The 12327-nt window shown below is 38.4% G+C and overlaps 1 protein-coding gene across 1 annotated transcript in view; it reads right to left on the reverse strand.

Moving 5' to 3' along the window:
• Positions 1 to 12327, reverse strand: part of ZNF407 (zinc finger protein 407) — a 347724-nt gene that overhangs the window by 302970 nt on the left and 32427 nt on the right. Inside the window, exon 3 of the mRNA XM_079983722.1 lies at positions 9269 to 9383. Within this exon, the coding sequence (XP_079839848.1) occupies positions 9269 to 9383 (115 nt within the window). The remainder of the gene's footprint in view (positions 1 to 9268; positions 9384 to 12327) is intronic.

The following is a 12327-nucleotide window of genomic DNA, read 5'->3' on the forward strand; positions in this document are numbered from 1 at the left end:
CCCACAGCAGGCAGAGAGGGGAGGATGAACAATGGCAAAGCAAGAAAGACAGAGGTGGATGGACAGGCATCTATCTCTTGTGCATCACACAGGCAGTGATGGGCATATGGTCTGCCAGTCCGCCACTCTGTACAAAGATGTATGGCTTGAGATTCAAAGACAGCTAATACTCTTTTAGCATGAGCTCAGCGCCTCTTTCTCTGCTCCGGTTAAACAGAGCTGATCTGTTCACTTGTGGAGCACAGCTCAGGAGACAACTGGTGGGGGCCGCACCGATTCCTAATGACACTATACATATGCCTGCAGGTTATTGGGTCTGGGCAGATAGGCAGGCTATGTAAGCCCGAGAAAAAGTCAAGAAGTACAAAACAGATCCATCTGGGAACTGTCCTGGGCAGGAACTGAAAAATTCCTTCCTTTAGCAACTTAGTTCCCATCTGCCTTGCTGCATCTCACTCTCTTGCTCTAGTCTATGCCTTCCATGTATAGGTCTATTTCCACCCACCATGACCAGAACCCTGAGGCAGGAGGTGGTGTTTGAGAGCATTGGCTAAATGGTTAGCAACTAAACCCTGCATCCTGCTGCTTCCTCTGTCAATGAAGATTGGAAACAAGTTCTCAAGTTTATAGGATCAGGACTATGGAATCTTACTATTCTCTTCTGCTGTATACTATAATTCAAGCGGCGGAGCCTGGGAAACTGCCTTGGTCCATCTAGCTTTATATTGTCTATACTAACTGGCAGCAGGTCTTCAGATGGGGTTTTCCCCCCCTATCCGGACCAATAATTGATCCTGCATGCAAAGTGTATGCTGTGACACTAAGCTAAAAGCTTAGCACGTGTTTGTTTAGCAGCTGCAGTGAAATCAGGCAAGCAATCACTCCTTTAGGAAAAGTGAGGCATTCATGTATATTCTTATATGTCTTTTCAGTAGTTTATGCATGCTTAGCTTATTTCCTCAGGTTTTATCAGACAATGGAGCAGAGGCGCAGTGGTGGCATGCTGTCAACCATTCTGTTACACAGAGTTTGTTGGAATCATTCAATCACATAGTGGAAGTGATCACAAAGGGCATCGAATCCAACTTCATTATTATCATCTCTTAATTATTTATTCTTCAGGGTAAACATACCCAACTCCTTCAAGTTTCCTCACAGTTCTTGGTCTCCAGCCCCCCCTCCGCCCCCAACATTTTTTCTTCCTTTCCTATGGACTCATTCCAGTTTGTCAATGTCCTTCTTAAATGGCTTTAGAACTGGACACAAGACTCTAGATGAAATCTGACCAAAGCAGAATGGAGTGATGCCATTCCTTCTCATGATCTGAGCACAATATTTTTGTTGATGAAACCTAGAATTGCATTTGCCTTTTTAGCAGCAGCAGATGCTGCTGCTGCATCACAATGCTGAATTGTTTTAGCTTATGGTTTACTAAAAACTCTAGATCCTTTTCACATGAATGCTGTGAAGCCAAGTATATCCATCCTCTGGTTCTGCATCTGATTTTCCCTACCTAAATGCATAAGAAATTCACCTGGTTAGTTTTGACCCACTTCTTCATTCTGTCTTTATAATCTTTGATTCCTTTTGGTCATCAGGAACTTCATTTTGAAAGGCACCACCAACCTAGATATGCTTGGTACAGTGGTGCCCCGCAAGACGAATGCCTCGCAAGACGAAAAACTCGCTAGACGAAAGAGTTTTCCGTCTTTTGAGGTGCTTCGCAAGACGAATATCCCTATGGGCTTGCTTCGCAAGAAGAAACGTCTTGCGAGTTCTTGCGAGTTTTTTCCCTTCCCCCCCTTTTTCTAAGCTGCTAAGCCGCTAATAGCCGCTAATAGCCGCTAAACCGCTAATAGCCGTGCTTCACAAGACGGAAAAACCACAAGATGAAGAGACTCGCGGAACGGATTAATTTCGTCTTGCGAGGCACCACTGTATAGATATCACCCAAAGTCATAATCGCCTGGTTTGGTATATGAAACTTGATGACTTCAATCCAAGGTGAACATTATGACCCCATAAACTCTTCTTCATCTTGAATTATAATGTGAGCTGGAGAAAAACTTCTTCCTCTCTGCCACTATTCCACTTACCTGTCTTATTGGAAGTCTCCCTTCCTCCACTACGCAATGCTGGTCCTGGTCCTAGGACCCAAAGGACTTCTAGCTTCCACGTTGGGCATCTGTAAAAGGGTCTTAGGCATTCTGACAAAACTACATTTTCCTACATTTGTTGTCACAGTACTATTTGAGAGGCTGCCAGCTACAATGTCCTGCTGTTGCCACCAGTCTAACAAAGTCAGGCAAGAGTTGGTGTTCATACAACCTAGACGGGAAGTGCAAAATGGTCTGAAGAGGGATTGGAATACACCAAACTCTTTCTGCTCTACTCCCTGGCAAAAAGGGTGTTTGCAAAGCCCAAATCAAAGTAGACAGAATTCACTATACATACACTAGATGGTATGGGTAGCTTTCAATTTTATTGCTGAATGTACACAGGATGGTCAATCTAGACATTTTACCTATGTTTTGACGAACATAGCTTAGACGAAGTAAGCTCCCATTGAAACTAAATGGAATGTAAAAAAGGTAAAGGTAAAGGACCCCTGACAGTTAAGTCCAGTTGCAAACAATTCTGGGGTTCCGGCACTCATCTCGCTTTAATGGCTGAGGGAGCTGATGTTTGTCCGCAGACAGTTTTTCCGGGTCATGTGGCCAGCATGACTAAGCCGCTTCTGGTGAAACCAGAGCAGTGCACAGAAATGCCGTTTACCTTCCCGCCAGAGCGATACCTGCTTATCTACTTGCACTCTGACGTGCTTTCGAACTGCTAAGCTGGCAGGACCTGGGACCAAGCAACAGGCGCTCACCCCGTCACAGGATTTTGAACCTTCCAATCGGCAAGCCCTAGGCTCAGTGGTTTAGACAACCAACGGGAATGAAGTTTAACTAATTTGAAGATCTATTAAAAGAAGATAGGCCAACTGGTGGTGGTCTCTGGCCTCCTTTGTTTGGGGCAATTATGACAAATTTAAGATCTAGATCCTTGAAAATAAACTTCTAAATAGGATCCTAAGGAAAATATTATCTAGAATGTCTTACACTCTTTAGCCAAGAGTCCTGTCAAGAACCCTGTCTCATCATCAAATCTGGTATTTATATATATATATATATATATATATATATATATATATATATATGTCTAGACAAGAACTGCAATGTAAAATGGAGTCCAGATTCAGCCAAGTCTGCAAAAAGGCCTCTGAATCGTTACCAACTCAGACATGCATCTCAGCATTTCATTCTGTTGAATAGACAATACATTTTTCTCTATGAGAAATCTTATCCTATTGGACATAACCACACTTAAGTATAATAAATTCTATAGAGCAATGGCAACCAAGTGGGATGCAACATTCGCAATCATTTCAGTTTTATTAAACACAGGACATGTCCTGCAGCAAATGCTTCTGTGATCCAATAATGTATCCTGTTTTTCCAGAACCATTCACAGAAAAAATAATAATAAAATGAAACACCTCTAGAAGCAGCAGTACTTGTTCTACGTGGCAAATATATCACAATCACATAGCTGCATGTATCTTTATAATTGCAGTTTGAAAGTGCATTGCATTAGGTTATATATAGTAGAGGTATAGGTATAAATCACCGGTAGTGTCCCTAACTCAAATACAAACATATATTCAGCTAAGTATGTACTTTTCATATCTTTTCACTTCAGCAAGTCCAACAAAAGCACTGCCATAACTCAACTGAAGTACAGGTGGATAAAAATACGTTTTTCATACAGTATTACAACTGAAAGTTGGCCTTGACTTTTCTGCTTCATTTGCCATACTGGACACTAACTAGTGAAGCATACTGCTAGCTATTCGATAGCAAGACCTTTCTGACACCTTTTAGCCCCCCCCCCCCCTCGCTACATGTTAAAGCAAAACACTGATTAATTTAAGCCCAGCCCTCAGAAAACTCTCAAGTACCAACATGTCCTTGTCCAACATCCAGCAGCACTATCAACAGATCGCCAGAAAACATTTGGAAAACCTCTTGTTGACGAAAACCTCACCAGTTATTAAAATTTCATTGCAATATTTGAGCTATTGTATTTTTATCTATCTGTATTCCAGCTGAATTGTGGTACTAAAAACTAGTTTTTAATAAAGTTTATGACCAGCTGCCCTGAGCCCTCGAGGATATGGTGGGCTATAAAGCTAAGTGACTAGAAACTGCAGCAAGAAACAACCCCATGAAAAAAGTATGCAAGGGCAAAACATATTGTGATATGTAACGGAAGGGTAGGAATACAATTGAAATGTGGCAAGTCTAACCCACGCTTTAAATCTCCTCTGAGTATAGAAGGAATAAAATCAGTCTACAGCTCACATGCTATCTTTGTACGCATAGTTTTCCGAGCATTTCTAAAAGATTTTTAAAATCAAAGTGTGACTTGACACTGAAATATATCATTATTGGTACAGTATTTTCCTTTGTCACCACACACCCACAGGTTGAAACATCATTGGATCTTGGGTTGCTTCCTCTCCAGTACGGATATTTCTGATGATTTGAGCAGCAGAAGCAAGCATTGTTTTATTTGGATACAGCTGTGGTTATGATGGCTGTAATTAATTGTTCAGTCAAAAAATGCAATACCATGGTGTATGTGATGATTTAAGCACACAACAGCTTTAGTTTTCAGAGACAACTAAAAATAGTGATTTTAATTTATTCCTGCTGCCTACAATTACTCACAACCATGTATTTTTAAATATTTCCAGCCTATAAAAATTACTAATTTTTGCCACTTGTGTTTATCTGCCTTTAGACTTTGATTTGGATAAATTAAGCTCTCAAGTGTTCCTTGCTTTATGAAACTCTGCATGTTGTACACTTCAACACAAATAAATGACTTCTACCATTAGAGGTTTAAATAATGTAATGTATTTCATGCTCAGCCTGAAGCGGGATTCCAATGAAGTTGCTAATGCACGTAATGATTAAGTGTAACTCAAATACTAACTGTGTTGTTGAAAACATGACAGGCAATAATTTGGTCTATTATATTCTGCCATTTAATTGCCTAGTACAGACATTCTCTGACACGTTATGAAGCAATGATTTACAATTATTCAAGCTGCAAAGGTCAGAAAGTGACATTATAATCATCTACACAGAGATCCCCTTCTAATGCACAAAAAATAGGTAATCTCACATAGAAATAGTTCTACTGAAGTTTCAACTTTCTATTTAAAGATTTATCTGGCCACAGAACAAACAGTTCACTTGCAGCAACACTAAGAGGCATGTAAAAACCAAAAGTACATTTCCGTCTCTTCGTAATGATACATTTAAGAATGAATCTTCTTTGTTCTCTAAGGGGAAGACTAAGCAGATGCACTTTGGAAGCGCAAGTTATTGCTGTGCTGAAATAAGTATCTCTGTTCGTATAATCAGGAACTAATTTTTAAAAACCCAATATACACATAATTTTTTTTATGTGACAAAATAAATCCCTGCTAGCAAACCATAGAAAAGGAGCAATAGGAAAACTTCAGTTTCAAATATTTGTAGACTGTCAACAAGAAGCTTTTGAATCCATGAAAGATATCATTGATTTTAAAAAATACTAACATATGACATACCCCTTCAATTTACTTCACATTTCTTTTCATGCCTCTTTGAAATAACAACTACCGAACACATATTGATCAAGGCACTGGCAATATTGCCATGGTCAAACTTCAAATGAAGTTTCAAAATACTTCTCTAAATGATGTGTGGGAGAAGAAAACAAAACAAAAAAGTAAACTAAATACACCCCTTTTTTAAGGAAGGGGAAACTGTGTACTGCAAATTATGATTTGAAATTTGATCTGTGGTCACATTTTAATAGATACATTTTAAAGTAATTGAAAGAATGCAGAAAAAGGACATAGGTTGACTTCAAATGATTAACATTTCTGGAGACGTAAAATCCTTCTACTGATTTCTGCTGCAGTCATTTTATTTATACATAGCAACTTAAGAAAAACAGAAAGGAAGGTAAATAACTCTAACGTAAGGTGTGTGTTTTTAAAGCTCTATATCCAAAAGCAAAGGCAAGGGGAAAGTAGATGTATTTTTAAATGATAAGTTGCTCATAAATTCTGTTTAAAATCTGAAGTGCTGAACAATTCATTTTTCATGTACCTGAGGCATAAAATCTCAAAAGTGCATGATAAGCCTTTTCAGTACATTCCACTATGCAAGCTTTTTTAAAAAACAAAAACAAAAAAAACCCTCACACACACAAGTAAATGCTAGGAAACCAGTGAGATTTTTTAATTTTCGTGTCATGAACAACTTCATAGCCAGACTTCTGAAAATTAAATTTAAATAGGTAGCAGTTGGATACTCACTGAAAACAGATCCCTTCTCAAATAAGGGATGCATTTCCCATTCATGAACATAATGCAAAGGAAAACAATCACCACACATCTGCCGATAAGGAAATGAGTAGCAGACGGTTTATTTCAAATGCTGAAAGATTAGTAGCTTCCAATTTCTATGGCAGAGTATTTCTACTGTGCAGCTGGAAAAAATTAAACTTCGATTTGAAACAATAAAAGCAACATGCAAAAACACTGCTGTCTTTCCACCCACACCCCTTTGTGTCGACTGTGCTACACAAGATACAGTACATAAAATCTTCTGTTCATTTTTACCATTTAGACTGGCATTACTTTACAAAGGGTTTTCACTTTCCAGTTCATAAAAAATTCAAGGCAATCAAGGGATATCTTACATCCACAATTATCCACAGCCTTGAACTGACATTTCACCTTGTTTAAAAAAAGAAACCCCAAACAGGTTGTGGAGCAATTGGGGAAACAAGTTAACATTCCACCTAATAGAAAGCTTGTTGTTTGGAATCTAAAATTCACGGGGTAGAATTTTTAACTACTGCAGAAAAGAAAACATAGTACAGGACCTTGTGTTTGTGACAAAATTACCAAGTTAATGTTCCTGAAAGATCACTTCACCTTTTAAAACATGATTTTTTAAAAAGGTAAATTTATAGCAATTAAAGCTAATGAAGAAATGCAGCACTAGCTGCTTATATTCAGGAACTAATAGGTCCACTGAGCATTTCAAAGATTATTTAGCCATCAATGATAATGAATTGACATTGTCAGTGGTGTTAATGTACCAATGCTCTAACCTGATAGCCAATCCCAGCAATTTTATGTTGCCACTTTATTTTTAATCTACATAATACCCTATCTTTTTGGTGAACATGGCAGAAATATAGCAGAGTGTATTATGCTACACACACACTAAAAGGTTGGCATATTAATTATTTGGCTGACAGTTCAAAGTGCACTGACCATCCTTCCTGCTTCGAATTCTCCTCTGAATTCATTACAATTTGGCAGATGACATTTCTTTACCAATTCAGCCATGGTTATGTACCAATAGTTTTGATTTGTATCAGATTAAAATTTATTATTTTAGCTGTTCAGAACAAAAGGCCTATATGAGGAAGACTTTTGTGTATTTCTCTTTCCATTAGCTGCCACATGAACAAGTAACTTGACAGTATCACAAGTTAATTATGTAACATGACACAAGAACAATGAGATGAAATCTCTGGTTGTGGCATTCAAAGGAACTTTGACAAACGACAGATTTAAGTGTCCTGTTTTTTCAAATGACCAAACATAACCAGCAACTTCTCTCCCCCTTCCCCACTCACAAATATGTATGAAGATACTAACTGCAAGGGCTGCATCAGTCACTAAAAAATGTATGTCAATGCCAAACCACCACCACTAACCCACAGACAATGTATAGTTGGCTACTCAGAGCCAAATTCAAGTTCTTTTTCTCAGAATCCATATTTATTCATTTTCAGACCAAAGTTATAGGTAAGTCAAGAGCGTCTTTCGCACAGAATTGTTGTAATTTATAAGACAGGCGGCTGCCAAAATGTAGCGTACACTGGTGGCATTCACAGCCAAAGGCCTGGAAGATCCTCCTCCGTTATTTTACAGTGGATAACTTTCACAATTGCTTCCACTGAGTTTTAAAGCAATTCAGCCATCAGCTTGCGATCCACTCCTCCCATCAGGAAATAAAACCACCCTTACCAATCTAACAGCACTTATTTGTATAGCAGGCACGTGAACCGGTGAGTTGCATTCTAATTTGTTTTTGAACATTTCACTCACTTTGTTTGTAAGGCGTGTTTAATTGCAAGAGTTGATGGGATTAAAACCTGGCTGAAAAATATTCCTACCCACCCACCTCTCTGTAGTGGCGTGCACTGTGTGATCCATCTGAACCTCTGCCATTCTACGTACTAGTCATCAGGCTTCTGCAGCAACTTAACTTGTTTTGAAGAAAGCGCTTTTATATGAAGCATATATTAGCTAATTCTTTTAGCATAATAACATTAAAATACACTTTTAATAGAAGCGCGGTACTAAAACCCACCTCTGAATGTCCTATGATGTACCATATATGCCGTGGCATTTTAAAACCTTTTAAACATTTCTGCTAAATTAATTAGTTTTGCATTAAAGAGTCTCTGAGCCTCCCTATTAAATGCAACACATTTGAAGGACAATTAAACATTACGAATGGTCCTTTGGACGGAATAGCCATTACAAGGGGAAAAGGGAAGAAGAGGTTTTTCTGAGGCAATACAACATATGCAAGATGTCTCTGGTTTTATATACATACACACACACACACACACACACACTCCTCTCGTGTGCAGCAATATACGCAATTCTTTGGAAGTTTTCTTTTCCTGTGTCTCCTGCAGTGCAAAAACTCTACGGGAGCCCATAATCTGTTAACTGAGCTCAAACTAGAACAATATATAGCACAAATGCATGTATGTGCACATATACACAAAACACATACTAAATTGAAGTCTATATTATTTTTCATGCCTTTAAAAAGGAATTTACAGTTCTCCCTGGCAATGTGAATGAACATCCTATAATTTAGTCAATTTACAGATTACAGGTTCAAATTGACCTTGTAGCCCATAAAATTGCTCATCTGCAGTACTGGATTAGAAGTAGGAAAAGAATGTCATAACTGTATTTAAGGAATTTACCATAACAATGGGAAGGAGGATATGCATGCATAATTTTAGCCCCTCTTGCTCACATCCCCATTTTGAATGCTGAAACAATGCATAGCCTACACTCCTCTCTGGTTAACCAAGGGAGGAACGGTTTCAATTTACTCACCCACAGACATGACACTTGTATTCCCTCATCCCAAGGTGCCTCTTGACATGGTTTCTGGCATCTCCTAGTTGAGCTGTTGCAAAGTGGCAAATCTTGCATTTGAACGGCTTTGATCCTAAGTAAAATTTAGCATAAAGATAGGAGTTGAATTAGAATATTATATTACCCTTGGATAAAGAAATCACAGTTTGTGAAGAAAATAGCCTTTTAATTTTTTTAATTTTTTAATTTTAAGTGGGTGGGTGTGAAAATTAATATCCAATATTTAACCTGTTTCAGAATCTTGCCTAGCCCTGAAAAGAAATTTTTCTATTGCATACATTTATAACTCCAGGGATACCGTTAGGGTACGTGCCACATATTTCTCATTAAAGATACTTCCCCGAAGTTCAAACACAAAAGTTAAGCAAGAATGGGTTTTCATTAATGAGCACTCACTTATTATAGAAACGGTATCGATAATTAGAAGATGAGACACTTGGGGAACTTTAAAATGAGGCCACAAAACTTTTTCCATAGTTTTCACCCATTATAATGCGGCTAGAACTCAGGTTGCAACCCAGCAGAAGCCTGTTCTAGTTCATTTCAATGGAACTCATACTGCAGTGGTTTCTGATGAACTGTGCCAGGTCTCATGGTCATTTGTTAAGGTGGAAGTATCATGACAAGGCGATCTTTCCCCTCCACTTGTACTCAAAGTGGTCTTGCAAAAGCAAAATCATAATTCATTACATCCTAGAAATGGCTAGAAAAATGGACTACTGCAGATCATGTTAACCTCGAGTTTCACCATCTAGAGAAGCTTTCGCAACATTCTTTACCATGGCTTGTATCCAATGGTGTCCCTCTGCTGATGGAACACTCCTGGATTTAATGGAGGCTTCCATTTGTAGAAAAAGGGGTGATTTTTATTTATTCCCCCTGCACCTCTGTGGCCCCACAAAACAGCTTCAGAGGTCGACCAGACACTGTGGAACAATGCGGAAAGTGTTGCAAGGAACTGCATGGGGGAGGATGAATTGGGGAAAAAAGTTTTTCCTTCCCATTTTTCAAGGGGAAGTCTCTGCTGGATCAAGGAGCCTGAAACAGAAGGTAAACCACTGGATACAGCAGAGATGAGGAACCTGTGGCCCTTCAGACGTTGCCGGACTAAAATTCCCATCATTCTTAAACATTAGTCATGTTAGGTGGAGCTGATGGGAGCTGAAGTCCAATAACATCTTGAGGGTCACAGGTTCCCCATCTCTGAAATACTATAAAGAAGTATTTTAAGTTAACTTTTAAAAATGGTTATGTGACCTGAGAGTTTGGGAACTTCCATACTTTGCATGAATGTTGTATGCCATGGTCAAACATGGGGCTTCTCAGAGCCACCCATGTATTAACTCTTAAAATGTAAAGGGTTGCTAAAGGCCATTACTTCAAAAAGAGTGAGAGCCATTCCTGCTTTCCCAGTGTATCTGGAGTTTTTCTCAGATGCACTTGTTGTTTCCAGGCATGGTCATGATCTGAGGAGCACAGAAAGCTGCCTACACCGAGTCTGGTCCATCTAGTTCTGTATTGTTTACAACAGCGTTTCCCAAACTTGGGTCTCCAGACTCTAATCCCCATCATCCCTGACCACTGTTCTTGCTCGCTAGGGATGATGGGAGTTGTAGTCCAAAAACAGCTGGAGACCCAAGTTTGGGAAACACTGGTTTACAATCACTGGCATGGGTCTCTCCCAGTCCTACTTGGAGATAGCAGGGATTGAACCTAGGACTTTCTGCATCCAAGGCAAATGCTTTACCCCGAGCTACGGAATTTCCTGTGGGTGGATGTGCTTCATGTAGAGGGTGCTAAGTGAAAGATTGCTCACGCACAATTTCCACAAAAGTCAACCAGCTTCATTTGGTAAGAACTGGTGTACCTTTTAAAAAAGGTTCAATTTGTAAGCTAAATATATTTGAGCAGATTACCTATTTTGAATATGCTACACTCTCTGATAAGGAGTAAATTTAAACCTTAGTACTGATATTTTAAGCCTATCTTGCTCATACGCTTTTTCCCCCTGCCTTTTTGACAATACCGAAAGAATGATTCATTGCCTTTCTGTTGCAATGACATGCGGTGTATGAATATACAGTGAATAAAATATTACACCTTTATGACTGTTTTATGGTCAGGAATTTATGATTATTCTGAAAACTAGAAGTATTGACATTTTGGCTATTATTTATTTCAAGAACAAACTTTAACTGCCTAGAACAGACCAAAGAATTATAGGATTTCCCCACCCCCACCCCACAAAAAAGCAGAACTCGCTTGTTCTTTTGCAACACAATCAGGCCAAGAAAAAAAAAGTAAAACAGCACACTGCAACTGAAGTTGACTTTCTGATCAGATTGAGGCAATTATATTATCACAAAAATGCAGTCATTAAACCAGGCAGGTGTCAGTACTGGGATATTAAGTGGCAACATATCATTTTAAAGTATGTCATGACCCTTTCCAACTTTTATAAGACCAGCAGATCTCTCTATATCCATAAATCCCAGAATTGCAGTTAAAAGTAAGTGCAATATGCTTGCAGATACTTCATATTATATTTGGGATATGTTTTGTGAAGAACTTCCTCCAATATAGTTAAGCATAATATGAAATATGGGATCTTTAATAAATATACATAAAAGAGCTCGGATAAGAAAAATGTTACAGTACATCATACTTGATCAATGAACCTTTCTGCTGTGCCCTTGAACACAGAATATCTGCAAAGAAGACTTTGTTTAAATTGAGGATCTTGGTTAAAAAAAAAATTCAGAGTCTTAAATTTCAATTTAATTCCCAAAAGCTGACGAAAAATGAAGCATTTAATTTTAATCTTCCAACAGAAATAAAAAAGTCAACAGTACTAAGCACGGGCAGACAAGGTTGAATATTTCACAGTTCAATGACAATGAAGCCAGATCTCTTAATACTTCCATTTCTACTGTTAGAAGTAGATGTAAAATATATTTAGCACCTGAATGGTTATATCTAGTCAGCTTTATATGTTTAAATGTCAAAAGCAGGTTGAG

Source organism: Podarcis cretensis, assembly GCF_951804945.1.
Source record: "Podarcis cretensis genome assembly, chromosome: 7".
In the NCBI taxonomy this organism is placed as follows: Eukaryota; Metazoa; Chordata; class Lepidosauria; order Squamata; family Lacertidae; genus Podarcis; species Podarcis cretensis.